Consider the following 15,914-nt stretch of genomic DNA (forward strand, 5'->3'; position numbering starts at 1 on the left):
ACTTCTCTCTCTCACACACATAATACCTTGGCATATTTTACAACATTAATAGTAATTTGTAAAAGCAAGTTGCAGTCATATATAATGAAACTTCAGTTGGCATCCTCTGAAAAGGATCTTAGGCAAAGCTGTCAAATCCAATTAATGCTTCAAGCTGGTGATGCACTTTATCCTATGGAGATTCAGGACACAATAACTCAGATGCAATTTATAGCCCTCCAGCGAAACAGCAACAATATAAGCTTCTTTACGGAAGCTCAGTTATTTACCTACAAAGTAGTAAGTGCCAGGATTGCATCTGTTTCAACAGTACAAAACAGAGGCATCTAATGACAGTGACTAAACAAAACATAGCATTATCAAACCGGATGCATCATCAGTGATTCTTTGATTAAAACTTTCCGAAGTGGTGTTGACATAACATTACAAAAGTCCAAATCGTTTATATAAATAATTGAGCGTCAATGATATCCACACTGATCTCAGTAATGGAATACCACCTTTCAATCTTCCATAATTAACTATCTTTAACCCTACATGTTTATTTCCCTTTTTGTAGCTAGTTTGTTAACTATAGTGTTACAAGTCACCCAACTCCACATGCTCACATCTTAGTCATGAGTCTAGGACAAAAATATTAAAACTTACCCAGATATTTGACTGCAGATTTGGCCACAATATTCAGTTCCAGGCAGGACAGCCCTCCAAGGTTGTTCACAATCAACACAATATGATCACCTAGAGGCACAGTAAAATCAAACACAGTAAACAAAATTAGTAACTAACTTCTCCAGCTGAAATATGAGGTAAGGAAACACAGTAAGAATCTTCTACAATGATCCAATCAGTGAAACCAAAGAATTTACTGTATACCCCACTAAATGACTGAGACTGCAACTGCATGCTTCAGAACTGAGATATTAACAGTGTTGTTTCCAACTTCATATTCAATCATTAAATACTAACTCTATTTACAGTCTCTACATCCCAATATACTCTCAAAGTTCAGCTTGAGTGCAACTTAATTGCTTCAGAAGAGATGCATGTCCTGGACAACTAGAAAACTTACATCTCTAGCATTCAACAAAGAATGTAAGGTATGCTATTTAGAAAAAATGCTACAAAACATAATCACAGTTGCAAGTAAATCAGTAAAACTATTATAATTATCTCCAATTTTCAGATGGAAATTTGGCCTTCAAGTATTCAACATCACAAGAATGGTGAATATGGGAAGAATATTTAAATTGAAAGGATTCTAGCCTTCCTCAGTTCTTCCAAGAAAATACTTATGCACTGAATGATATATTTCAATACCTTCCTCATGAAGAGATCTATATTTTTCACAACCCATCCCTCAAACTGGCACATGTAATGAACTTATATACTTCATCTTTTCCTTTCTTGCTAGATTTAATATTTTAAGATAACTAACTTATGAGTCCCTGGAAATAATGTCATACTTCAGCACTGTTGTACAATGATAACAGACACAATGCTCAGTCATTTTAACTGACAACAAGGAGGCTGGCAGGACAACAGAGACATAGGTAAGTGCTCTTCAGAATCTTACTTATCAGAGTTAGTATTTTCTTTCAGATGCACATAAAACTCTTTGGTTGATTCCACACATGAGCACATGAGTGGTATGAGCAATATTAGAGAGACCATTGTTAGTTTGATGCAGAATAGTTTCTGGGCGTACTATGCAGATACTTCTCCAGTACATGAGACTAATGGAGGAGTAGAAGCCACCTACACCCAATTTTGTACTCACCAGCTTCTAGATTCAAATGAGACTCATTAGAGGGATCTGTCATGTGATCAATCATTTTTTGTACTACTTCATTAGCTGACATCATCTGGGGGAAGAAAACATAATGCAAAAGATGGTGAACCAACAGCTAGCTGCAGAGTTATAGGATTTGAATGAGATATCATCAACTATCATCACAGTGATAAAGTACCATTCCAGGAATGGCTTAATATAGGTACAGTATTGCTTACTTCAATTTGACCGCCATTTTGATGAGGCCACATTAATAATGCAGAATTCCTCGTCCCAGAACAAATACCAACAATAAATAATATTTATATAATTCCATCTTACATCTGAAGTGAGAAATCACAGGAGACAAGCACTAATCTATGGAGGAAGGGTGGCATGATAAATTCTGGGATAATTAAACAGAAGTGGAGAGATGCAATAAGATTAAGACAGCTGAAGATCTACCCATCAATGATGGGGTATTAAAAAAATCAGTGCGCTAAGATCAGATTCAGAGGATCAAAGCTGAAATATAAAGCTGAAGCAAGTTGTCCATATAAAATTGGCTAATAACACAGAAAAAAAATGGTGAGAACATAGATTTTCAATTTAGGTCAGTAAGAAAGGATTTGGTAAGTAGGATTTAGTGCAGGATAAGATACGCATAGGGAGCTAATTTTGACCATTGCTGCAGTTTGTGGAGCGTGCAGGCGTTGAGAACAGCATTGAATTTCTCAAATGCACAACTGACAAAAGCATACGTACAGAAAACAGCTGTATAATTAAAGGATTTGAATGAGATATCAGCAGCTGTCATTACAGTGACAAAGTACCAAACCGCAGAATAGGTGAGACCATAAGACTATAAGGCATAGAAGCAAATATTAGGCCATTCAGCCCATCGAGTCTGCACCACTATTCAGTCATGGCTGATAAGTTTCTCAAGCTCACTCTCCTGTTTTCTTCCCGTGACTTGTACAAGAAGAATGTGGAAGCATTGGAAAAGGTACAGCGGAGATTTACCAGGATGTTGCCTGGTCTGGAGGGAAGATCTTGTGAGGGAAGGCTGACAAACTTGGGTCTGTTCTCTTTGGAAAGAAGAAAGCTAAGATACAAGGCGATCAGAGGACTAGATAGGGTAGAGAGTGAAAGCCTTTCCCCTAGGATGATGACATCAGCTCATACAAGGGGGCATAGCTACAAATTGACAGATGTCAAGGCAGGTTCTTTACTAAGAGAGTAGTAAGGGAGTGGAATGCCCTGCCTGCCAATGTAGTTAAGTCAGCCACACGTGGGAGATTTAAACAATCCTTGGATAAACACATGGATAATGCTGGGATAGGGCCTGTTCTGCGCTGTATTGTTCTATGTTCTAACCCTTGATACTCAAGAAGAAAGTGAGGACTGCAGATGCTGGAGATCAGAGCTGAAAATGTGTTGCTGGAAAAGCACAGCAAGTCAGGCAGCATCCAAGGAGCAGGAGAATCGACGTTTCGGGCATGAACCCTTCTTGCTCATGCCTGAAACGTCGATTCTCCAGCTCCTTGGACGCTGTCTGACCTGCTGCGCTTGATACTCTAGAACCTATCTATGGCAGTTTTAAATATACTCAATGACTTGGCCTCCACAGCCTTCTGTGGCAATAAATTCCATAGATTCACCACAGTCTGGCTGAAGAAGCTTTTCCTTATCTCCATTCTAAAAGCTTTTCCCCCACCTAAGGCTCGGGTACTAGTCTCTATCAATGGAAACATCGTGCCAAAGGTTTTACATCTCAAATGTTCAACTGATAGAAACAGCAACACATCCAAATTTTACAGTGAGACAGCCCATCCAACAGCATGGAAATAGTTATCAAAGTAAAACTGGTGGTGGAGAAGTAGGGGTAATTGTTATCAGGATGCACATAAGTATTTTTACTCAGTTCCTGTATATAATATTATCTGAGCAAAGTGCTAAAATAGTGAACACAGAAACAAAGGGATACAATTTGGCTACTTGGCCATTCAAGTATACTCAAACACAAAATGGGCCCAGCTCCACTTTCCTTTCTGTACCCAATAACTCTTGATTGCGCTTTAAGTAAAAAAATCTATCTAACTCAGCCTTAAATAAATGTAAGCACCTGTCAATCACCTTCTGGGGAAGAGAGGTGCACACACAAACAAACCCCAACATTGTATTAAAAGTGAGATCGCTTATTCTTAAACTCCATCCCATAGTTTTAGTCCTTCACTCTCAAGAGGAATTATCCTCCTAGTATTCACCTATCTAGTTCCCCTAAGGTCTTTTATGTTTCAATAAGATCATCACTCATTCTTCTAAACTCCAAGGGATAAAGGTCTAATTTGTTCAACCCTGACCCCAGGAATGAGTTGAGTAAACCTATCTTCTTGGAACTTCCTTTAAAGAATTTAAAACACATTTTCAAATGAAGAGCCCAAAACTGCACACAATGCTCCTGTACAATGTCCTGTACAGCTGCAATCAGACGTCTCTACTCTTTTAGTCCATTATCCTCGAAACATCTCTGATGTTTCAGCAGTCTTCAATGCTGTGCTAATTGTCAGTCTCAAGTTTGACTTCAGGTTGTGGAGTGGTATTTGAACCCACATACTGTCAACTTATAAGGAGCGATACAGTTGACACTTATTAACAGTTAACATTTAAAAGAGTACAAAGTAATTTAAGTATTTCGGTATTGGTAGGCTAATCTTACAAAAGCCTTTCCCAGCTTTCATTGAGTAGTCCACTGAGCAAAGGTGAAAAGGAAATAGAATGCACAGGCAATCACGATCAATATTATCACTTAGGTCTCCCTGAAAGCCCAGCAATTAGATGTTTCAGTTTTCTGCTCAGCATGTTAGTTAGTCAATACACAACATAAGTCCGAAGGTTTATGCTGTTTTCTCCACTGAAATTTAAGATTTTATTATACAATATACCACTAAAAGTTCCACTAATGTAAATCTCCTTTATTTCACTGTTTAATGGTCTCTCACCTTTATCCGCTCGATACCGGCTTCTCCATGGATACCTAAACAAATAGCAATGATCTTTAAATCATGTAAGTGCTAATGCTGTACTTCTAAATGTTATTTTCTCTGAAAACAGAGATATTTGTTAGGTTAGAATTCTATGGCAAATAACCATGCTCTGACACCTTGCCTCAGTGAGCATTCAATGTATGCCAAGCTAGCAGGTGTTCTATTCAGCTACAGGATGTGCATCTCAGCCAAATCCTTTCTTATTTCATTTACTGTTCACTTCAAAGCACTTTACAACAGGAGTTAAAATGGGGACCCTGGCTGATTGCTTTTTTACTATTTATCCCACAGACACAGTCAAACAGCATGGCTCCAAAATCATCTTAGCTGAGATCAGATTGAGGATCTTGCTAACTTTAGGGGGAGCGCAGTGGTTTAGTAGTTATCACTGCTGCCTCACAGTACCAGAGACCCAGGTTCGATTCCAGCCTTGGGTGACTGACTGGGTGGAGTTTGCACATTCTCCCCATGTCTGTATGGGTTTCCTCGAGGTGCTGCAGTTTCCTCCTCCAGTCCAAAGATGAGTAAGTTAGGTAGATTGGCCATGCTAAATTTCCTATAGTATCCAGGGATACGCAGGTTAGGTGAATTAGCCATGGGAATACAGGGTTACAGGAATGAGGTAGTGGGTGGGTCTGGGATGCTTTTTGGGGGTTTAGTGTGGACTTGATTGGTCGAATGGCCTAATTCCACACTGTAAGGCTTCCATGAACTTAATGTTCTATGAAGTCAGTATGGAAATTTGTTCTAAATTGTCAGCTGAGCTAGGAAGATACATGATCCAATTATAACTGCTTCTTATCAGCATCAATAAACCTTGTTTTAAAAATCTATTTGCAATTATCCATTGATGATTACCAGGCTTTGTATGGACTATGATCAATATTTTTTTGTGCTGCCTTGCAGAAGGAGGTCCCTTGGAAAAGGGGTTCTCAGCTTGCCAAATTTGGATATAAGAAGAAACATGTTTTTTGACCCTCACTGGAATGTGACTATGTGTGCATTAAAGTTCTCATGTGCTTACCTAAACTGCAAAAGAGTATCCATTCTTCTTTCCTCTTGTATGGATAGTAACTTCCTGTATGGTATGGTGCCACCGGCTGGACAATCTCTCATAATTTCCTAAAGTAATCTTATAAACAAGGACAGACTTGCCCATAGAGGGTGGCTGGATTGTGAGTGGGGTCAAGGACTTTAGGTTATTTTCATCTCAAAATCACATAAGTTTTTTTTTGTTTTTGTAGGCAAATCTAGAAAATCTACTACTCATTCCTAGATGTTGCTTCCATAATGGACTTAGATGGGATGTTTCCTTTTGTGGGAGACTAGAACTAGGGCCAATCTTCGATTTAAGACGGAGAAAACAAGAGGGTTGCGAGACTTTCTAACTCTCTTTGCCAGGGAGCATTGCTGCCAGAGTCATTGTATATTTTTAAGAGAGAGGTCAGTACATTTGTGACTAACATGATTGAATTTTTTGAAGTGAGTCAATGAAGGTAGTGCATTCAACGTGATTTACATGAATTATATCAAGGCATTTGACAAGAGCTCATATGACATACTGGACAGAAAATTAAAAACCCATGGGTGCAATGGAAAGTGGCAAGTTAGATCCAAAGTTTACTCACTATCAGGAAGCAAAGTGTAATGATCAATAGAAAAACGTTTGTCAAATGTGGCTCCTTAGGGCTCAGGACTGTGTTCCTTGCTGTTTACGGTATATATCATGGTTTAGTTTCAAACTACAAGACATGCTTAAGAAGCTTGCAGATGATACAATAATAGATCATTGTGTTCATAGTGAAGAAGACAGCTCTAGGCTGCAGAAAGCTAACAGTGGACTGGTCAGGTGAAGAATAAAAGGCAAATACAAAATGCATTGGAGAAGACAAAAAATGCAAGGAAATAATTGAATAATGGCAGGGGGATTCCATGACACAGAGAGAAACAGCAAGATCTTTAAGTGCACATCCACAGTTTCCTAACAGTAGGAGTACAGGAAAGTAGGTGGATAAGAAGGAACATGGATTACATTCCTTCATTGGTTAAGGCCGAGAAAAGAAGAGCAGGGAAGGTTATAGTAGCCTTGTGTAAAATACAAGTTATGCCCCAGCTACAGTAAGGCATAAAGTTCTGGACACTGCGTTCTCGGAAGAATGTGATCATTCCAGAGAGGTTACATAGGATATTTACAATGGCAGGTAACAATTATGGCCTGAAGGGGTGTTTGAGGTAGAAACTTATCTTGTGTTTACAAAATAATTGTTCACAAAATAATGTGAACTTGAGGTGCCATAACCTACTTAACTACAGATCAAGAACTGGGGAAGACTGAATAGTTCTTTCTCAGCTGCCACAAATATCTCTTCCTGTGTCTGTAAGAAGAATGTTCTTTTGTACCAATGCTGAAGTAAGTGTATTATATTGGCCTACTACTAGCTGCTCTGCCATGCTACGCTCTGCACATTCTATGTTCTGAACAGCTTCTTACCCAGTCCAAGTTCCAGCTCATCTGCTTCCAGATTGAAGGTTGGCTCTGATCCAGGTACACTGCAGGGTGACAGACAGATTCCCATTGTACCTGAGCAGGAAAATACAGAGAAATTAGAAAGCCAATAATCAAAGGAACATGTATGATTTTGCTTCCATTGGAACCATATTTAATTTGAACATATAATGAACAACTGTAGCTCCAAGGTCCTAAAACTTACAGACTTTTAAGTAGTGGTGGGTGCTGCCTTTGCGTTTTGGATAAAAACATTATCTGGAGCAAAAGTTGCCAGGTAAGGAGCATTATCTGATGCCACAGATGTTGGTAATGCTGAAATGGACATTTCTTTTTTTTTGTCAGCTTTGCCTGTTCCTTTACTGAAGATGATGGAAAATGCTCTTGCTGACTTAAAAACTTGGAGGTGCTAAAGACCTGCATCAAATGGCCTAGGTAGCCATAGTCAAGACACCATGAGCCTAAAGAATGATGGCTTTGCTTCTCATCTTCAAAACAGAATCTCTGGAGTCTCTCACTAATCTATCTTTGACATTCCACACCCTTCCTCCTCTTCCTTAACTGCATGATGCCTCTTAGCAACTTCAGTTTTAGACATGTAGAAACCTTGCACATTTATACTTATACAATGCAGTTTTCAGCTCCCAAAAGCCTTCTGAGCTCCTTCAATGCCGTTGGGTTGTCTGATTATTAATGTAAAAACTAGTCATGGATAGGTCGCAACATTTTTCAGTTAAACACTGAATGAGTAAAGAATCATTACAATCCTCACACCTCCCAAACTTCAAAACTCCATTTCCCTCCCTGTCTACTGCCTCAGGTTGAACAATATTGAAGGTCTGAAGTTGTGCTTCGAAGGCCACATGTATTTTCCATCAGAAAGATCACCGGTGCCAAGTCTACAACATCGCCTGCCTCTTCCTAGATTGATATATGTGTTGTGAAAATCCTTATCCAGTCCTTTGTCAGCTCCAATCTTGAATATTCTAATACTCTGGTGTCAGCCTCCTATTCTTCACCCACCATAAACAGCAGTTCATTAAAATCTCTGTGATCTATATCTTATCCAGCATTTGCTCTCAAAACAGCCCTATCCTCACCAGCACACTTTCTGCTTCCAGTTTTGAAAGAACTTATTTTGAAAATTCTCATCCTAGGTTTTAACTCTTCATAATGTTCCCATCCTTCTTTGTCATTTTCTCCAGCTTGATAACTCAAAACTTGACTATCCACTCCTCTGATTTGGACTGTTTTCTACACTGCACTTCAGTCATCTAGGCTTTAACTGTGAAATTCTCAACTTAAATTGCTCACTGTCTTCTCAAAATCAAAATGCAGCTTGGCTCAAGCTTTAGGTTACATCTACTAATATTTTCTTCATTGGTTCAGCAGCTATTTTGCCTGATGCCTGGGAGGACTTTTTTGCTACTTTTCTATAATAAAGAGGACGACATAAAATAAAATTTTACAATGGACAGACTTTTTTTTTAAAACTGAGTATAGGCACAACAATCATATCCAATTCTGCTGTCATCCCTGATATCCTTAACATCTTCCAGCAGGGATCACCGAATAGGGAAAAGGCTGACAATTTGCTCCCTCATCAGAGGCATAGAGGCCAATTATGAGTACTTCACCTTGATTAGCTAACCTAATACAGAATGAGGGGCATTTCTGGCAAGTTTGGCTTGGTATAAGAGCACATCATACATCTGCCCATTATATCTGACGATAATATCAGACAAATAAATTCACTCATATCAGGATAATTCTCGTTTGTATCAGTTCAAAGACGTAAACTATAGTTTGTATAGTTCTATGCCTACTCTCTGCACAGAAAAAGCCTGTGTACTAGGCAGTCCTAGAATCAATTCATACCTTGATTTTAATTTGTTTCTAGCAACACTACTAATGCAGCAAATAATAAACAATGGTCAGTATAGCTGTGAAGAAGCCCTCACCCAGAGACTAACGAAAGGCAATAATTAATTCCAGCATAGGTTTTAAGTTTGTCTATAAACTCTTGAACATATATAGGACATGCCAAGTTAATGGAAATAATTCCTTTCTGTCTGATATTGTGCAAATTACAAACATTTTACTGTTGATTACCTAAAAGGTTTTGTTCTCTAATTCAGCTATTTAATGCAACTTCCATTAATTACAAACTTTTATGCACTAAATTTCAATTTTGTTGTATTATTTATTTCATTTACATTTATATTATTAGATAGCACTTTTCTTTCTTAATAGAAAACATACTCTGAAATATTGGGAAGAAACTGCAAAATGGAGGAGCTGTGATTAGGCACAGGATTACAATTAGTGTTTGAGTGGAAAGCTCCAGTAGTGCTGGATGTAGTGCTCCAAAGCAGTAGACAGAGGAGATTGTTTACCACCCATGTGGCCAGTTCTGTAATGACACTCAAGGGGCAATTCAGCACAGGCTGTGGTAATAGGAGTGCCAATGAACTTACACATAAATGTAGTTCAACAACTCCATGTATGTTACTTTAGATGACTGGTATCCTTACTGTGAGCAGTTAGTCTTTCTATTTCCTCACTCTAATGTTTAGATGAATGATTGTCTGACTTCCCTTTCCCAAATAATTAGATGATAGCTAAGTCAGTTTACGTTTCATGGCCTTAGATGATCATATTAATCTTCTTCCTTTGAAGGTAACTCAAGACTATTTCTGGATTGAATGATATTGCAGGATAGCTTCAACAATTTATTTAATTCAGCTCAACAAAACATCCAAATCTTATCAATGTGAATGGCAGTTGGTTCAGTCTAATTATTTCTTTAATATAGTTGAAATCCAGCAGCCAAACAAAACTGGCTTTCAGTATAATCCATGTATTACATGATTATTGCTTAAGAGAACAGGAGACTTTGGTGAATGCTGTCAGCTGCATTAACAAAAATCCAATTTCAAAAAATGTGAGCATGTATCTGTGGGCTCCACTAACTTTTGCCGAAACTAATGTGAGTCAGTACATTTTAATCTTTCAAGCAGTGCTGCCTACATCTTAAATCCAAAGTGACAATGAAGTGTAAAGACTGTAGGTGTCAAATCACAAGTACGAATTGAAGTACATCTTAACTGAACCCTTAATATTTCTTGCAGGCTGTAAGTGTATTGCAGGCGTCATCGATGGTGATCAGCTGGCTCAGGACTTCAAGCTATATTTTTCTTTCTTTTCCTTATTCTTAAATTATTCAAAATGTTGCCATTTTGTAATGACAAATTAAAACCTTTCAATGCATTTTATTGTATTTTTACTGTAAAATACACAAAACAATAAAATCAAAACGAAATTAGGTAGAATATTTTCCTTGATTAGTTTCCACAGTCTGATTGGTTATCACTTACCTAATTTACCTAAAGCGTCATTCAGCTTCTCTACAATTTCACGAAGTGACATTCCCATTTCAGACATGGCCCCAGCCATCTGTCAAAGGCAAAGATAAAGTGGAAAGACTTTGATTTGTGGACACAATTGCTCAGATTTGTTGTAACATTTTTCCATCATTTTCTGATACTATTTGTTTCCCTGCTTCAGTTTTTTTCCCATGCCTCAATATCTCTCCCAAGTTGTTATTTTCCATTTGTAATCTTAGACATCTCTCAGAGTATTCAACCAGACAATACAGTAGTGCTACATCTAGTTTTTTTTTATTCAGCCAGCTGTTACTGTATCTTTTCTGGACCTTAGCTCATTTTCATGCAAAGCAGCCAGGGTATGAAACAATAAAGGAGTTAAGTTAAATTCACAATGAGTTGGGAAGGTGGAGTTGTCCATTCCAGTCAAACTATACTAACTAGTTTGATGGAATGTTGTCACTTTCATGGAATATTTAAGATCAGATTTAAAAGGCTTGTAATTGAGGCAGGTAGGAAACAAACTATGCTGAAAAACAGAACCAATCAGGCCTACACAAACATTCAAATTTTTAGAGTGAAAGTCAAAGGAAAGAAATTACATCACTGGAGTTTAGAATAATTAGGGGTCATCTTAATGAGAGGTATAATATCCCGAGTGGATTTAACAGGGTGGATACCAAAAGAATGTTTCCACTTGTGGATAGGACTAGAACTCAGGGACACAGGTTAAAAATCATGGTCTCAAGTTTAAGTAAGAGAAAATTCTATTTCTCTAAAGGTCATTAGTCATTAAAAGTCCCATTTTTGGAGAGTAATCAAGGCAGGGTTAATGAATATTTTTAAGGTAAGGGCAGAAGGACTCTTGACTAATGAGAGAGTTAATATTTTCATGGCTTGGCAGGAACATGAATTTAAGAACAATCAGATCAGCAATGGTCTTGTTAAACGGCAGAGCAGTCTCAAGGCGATGAACGGCCTACCTGCCACTAATTCATATTTTCGGAAGTACTTTAGCTCATTGTTTGTCATGAGGTGAAGCCTGCACTAAATGTCCCACCATTTATTTAATTATGAATTCATTAACCAGTCTATCATTTTGAAGGAGTGGGCAAGGTGAGGATCATGAGACAGACAAAGGGAGATAGAGCTACATTCATTGGGAATGATTGGAAGCAGTTCTTTCTCTGCTACAAATGAGCTAGTTGTTTGACAACTCTGTGCTAAGTAGTTAAGGTCATTTCTACTTTTACATTTTAACACAGTATGCAAGTTGATTGCAAAATTAAGAAAATATTATAAAAGAAAACATAATTAAGTGAATATCATAATTTAAACCTATGAAGGATGGCAGTAGAAATGATGTGTCCAGCTGCAGTATGTGGGAGCATTGTGATCCAAATCAAACAGAGCTGCAATAAGTGTTTGAAGTTCAAGCTACTTTGCCTGGAGAGTTTATGAATAGGAGGCTAAACTACTATGACCTATCAGGCAGAGGAAAGTTACTTAGACTTCAGGAGGCAGCCACAAGACTTCATACAGGATCTTCTGATTTGATCAGGGGTCAAGGCAAGAGGGTGTGAGTACAATTGAAGCAGTTAATGAAGCCAGAGGGCAGGAGTTCTAGCCTTTGTATTTGTCACATTGTTTGATGTTTTCCCAACTATTTGGAAGACAGCCAGATTGCAGGATGCAAGGTAGATGTTCACACACACTAGCATATGTGGTACAAGAGGCCATTCAAGTGGGGGAGCAACAAGATATATAGTAGTACTGAAGGTGGTACAGTGAGGATGGAGTGACCCTGTTCTCTGCAGCAAAGAGCAAGAGTTTTTGGATCAGATATTGATTGCCTGCTGCCAGGGTTCAGAATATCTGCTCAAGGCTGAAAATGAACTTGCAGTGGGAGGATCCAGTGGTTGTGGTCCATGTCGATACCTAGACAGAATTAGGAAAGAGGATCTACACAGAAAAAACGACGAGCTAGGCACTAGGTTAAAAAAAGTTTATAACTTTTGGATTATTACCTGAGCTGTGCGCAAATTGGCATTAGATATCTAAAATTAGACAGGTGACTATGTGTGTGGGAAACATGGATTCCAGTTTCTGCGGCATTGGCACCAAAATTGAAGAAAATGGGGGCTATACACTAGGACAGCCCAAGCCCAATTATGCTGAGGCCAGTGATTTTGTGAACTGCATGATGAGGGAAGTAGAGAAGCAGAAATAGTAAGGGCAAGACATCAAATGTTATATATCAAAAAATCAGAGACAAGGTAAGAAAGGAAAATTGTAATAAGGAAACTGATGGTCAGAGAATAGTAGGAAGGATCAGAGAGAAAAGAGACCTGGGAATACATCAACAATCATGGCAAGATGATAGAAAGATAATAAAAAGACAAAACTAAAGAACCTGTATCTGAAAGCATTTTGCATTCACATTGAAATAAATAAATATAATATGAAGACCTGACCTCAGAATGATAAGGATTATGCTCTAAAGGAAAATAAGAAGCGATGTAAAGATAGAAAGGTAACACTATTAATCAAGAGGGGTATGTGTGCCATAGTAAGAGGTAATCTTGGTTCAGGAGATCAAAATGTGGAATTGAGTTAGATACAGATGAGGAATAGCTGAAAATGTGTTGCTGGTTAAAGCGCTGCAGGTCAGGCAGCATCCAAGGAACAGGAAATTCGATGTTTCGGGCAAAAGCCCTTCATCAGGAGGAATAGTAGGAAAGAAGTCACTAGTGGGAGTGGTCTGTAAGCCTCCCAATAGGAACCATAATGTGGGCAGCTTTGCATGAAGAAATACTGGGTGCTTGGGATAAAATGATGTCAATTTTACATTAAGGAGCAGGATAATGAGAGGGAATTTGAGAAAAGTTTTATTTCACTCAGAGGATGGTGGGTATCTGAACTCACTGTCTAAAAGGTTAGTTGAGCAGGAACCTTCAAAATATTTAAGAAATATTTAAATGTGCACTTAAAATGCCATAGCATACATGGGAATGGGCTGAGTGGTGGAAAATGACGTTAGAATAGATAGACATTTAATGACAGGCATGGTCATGATGGGTTGAATGGACTTTCTTTATGCTGTTATAATTCTAATAATTATGGGTAACTTTAATCTATATATAAATTGTAAACTAGATTAGCAGGAGGAACCTGGATGAGCAATTGAATGCTTTTCAGATAGTTTCCTAAAGGATGTCAAAATCATCCACAGTACAGGTTTTATTAGACTTCAGAACATGTAATGCGACAGGATTAATTATTAACATCAGAGAAAAGATACCCATTTTTATCATTGACAGATTGCGAAATTACAGTCCACAATCCTTTGACATTTCTCGGCAAAGCTAACTGGACGGTGTTACTCTTTAATCACAGGACAAATAATGGGTCAGACTCACATTTTTACAAGGTCAGATCTACCAGAGGTAACAATGGCTCACTTAGGAAAACATATTTTTGCAAGCCCTTTCTCTATACATTAAAAATATTATTGCCTGTATGTGGATGTTAAGTTGATGCTTTGACTCTTAATTCTGTGCCTGTTATTTTGGAGACATCTTCAAGAAACATTCCAGTATGATTTGGCTCCGGACAGCAGGTGTAGCAGCTTCAAGCTTACCTGAGTCAATTGGCGTTGGTTTAAAGTAGATACCATTATGTGCAGTGCTTTACATAAAAAAAATTGCTTCCTGCATTAAATGGACACAATGCACACCTTGCTTCTGGCTTAGTTTGAGATTCTATATGGATAAGGCTTCTTGCTAGAAAGGACCCCTTCAATCTTTCTCCTCCCTCTGATCAGATCATCCTCTTCTATTCTGTCTGTTCTCGACGTTTAATTTTATGTTGAAAGGTATAAGGTATGATAACTACAGAATTTGTCTACAAGCAAGCAGCCTCACTCAAACTACATCCCATATTACTCTCTATCAACTTCACCAACTTTAAAGAGTGCTAATAAACATTCACACATTCTATAAAGTCTGTCGGACCCCATCAAATTCGATTAGCATTTAACCCAAAAGCAATTTACTAATCCTTAAATAGCAATAATGTGGAAGTTCAGCTGTGTGTGTTGGTGAGAGGACATTGGCTGTAGTAGCAATGTAAGTGGAGAATTGGCATCATGTGCTGACTGAGATTATGATCTGGATCAATGGTGCTGGAAGAGCACAGCAGTTCAGGCAGCATCGAAGGAGCAGCGAAATTGACCTTTCGGGCAAAAGCCCTTCATCAGGAATAAAGGCAGTGAGCCTGAAGGGTGGAGAGATAAGCTAGAGGAGGGTGGGGGTGGGGAGAAAGTAGCATAGAGTACAATGGGTGAGTGGGAGAGGGGATGAAGGTGATAGATTATGATCTGTCTACTCTGTGTATTCTCAGGACACAGAGCTTGAAATATGCACTTGCAGCATGTTTGCCATTTTGGTACTAACATTCTAACTATACCACTGAACCTATGGACACTATGAAGCTACATTCTGTAACCCTGGAATCCACCTACAACCAAGTTAAGAATATCTTAATCCAATTATGAATGAGGATATATAATTCACCATCCTCCTCCCTTTCAAAATTCTTATTCACAAGACTTTGAAAAATTATGTTTAGCGTCTCCATTTCTAACCAGGCTCCTTTAGCATTCTGGAACACAAGCTGTCTAGATACACTGACTTTCTTTATTTGAACTTTCAGTACCCTTGCGAATGTGTGAGACTGACCTCGTTGTGAAACGTCACAGTTCCAGTGCTGCACCTCAGGACTTTTATGTATCAAACTTACTTTGTGTATAAGTACTGTGCCACACAGACCTCTCCTTCCAGCTTTTTTCTGTGTAGTGAAAGCGCAGTCATCAGCTACAATAACCATTTCCACATTAATTCCATCTGCTTTTGCCTCCTCTAGGGCTAAGCCAAAGTTCAGTCGATCCCCAGTGTAGTTCTTCACAATTAGTAGTACACCAGCTAGAGAAAATGCAGATAAAATGTTCTAAACAATGTGACATGGTGGAACTTAAATTCTATTTTCTTAACTCTGACTCACAACCAACCACCAAAATTAACTTCATCCAGCTAAATAACTTGCCCATAATAGACAGAAATGTTTAAGATTATGAAGCTAATTGAAACCATTCTAAAAATGCTTCACAGAAAGTTTAATCAAAAAACAAATATTGAGCAGGAGAAGGT

At 38.3% G+C, this 15,914-nt stretch overlaps 1 protein-coding gene across 2 annotated transcripts in view; it reads right to left on the reverse strand.

Moving 5' to 3' along the window:
* The window catches only part of tkfc (triokinase/FMN cyclase), a 75,748-nt gene that overhangs the window by 28,331 nt on the left and 31,503 nt on the right, over window positions 1–15,914 (reverse strand). For both annotated transcript variants that reach the window (XM_060838790.1, XM_060838791.1), the window contains 6 exons: window positions 15,508–15,689; window positions 10,699–10,777; window positions 7,307–7,396; window positions 4,771–4,805; window positions 1,778–1,862; window positions 649–738 (listed from right to left, as the gene is read on the reverse strand). In XM_060838790.1, coding sequence (XP_060694773.1) covers window positions 649–738; window positions 1,778–1,862; window positions 4,771–4,805; window positions 7,307–7,396; window positions 10,699–10,777; window positions 15,508–15,689 — 561 coding nt within the window. The remainder of the gene's footprint in view (window positions 1–648; window positions 739–1,777; window positions 1,863–4,770; window positions 4,806–7,306; window positions 7,397–10,698; window positions 10,778–15,507; window positions 15,690–15,914) is intronic.

The sequence above is a fragment of the Hemiscyllium ocellatum genome, chromosome 18 (genome assembly GCF_020745735.1).
Source record: "Hemiscyllium ocellatum isolate sHemOce1 chromosome 18, sHemOce1.pat.X.cur, whole genome shotgun sequence".
NCBI classification, from domain to species: domain Eukaryota; kingdom Metazoa; phylum Chordata; class Chondrichthyes; order Orectolobiformes; family Hemiscylliidae; genus Hemiscyllium; species Hemiscyllium ocellatum.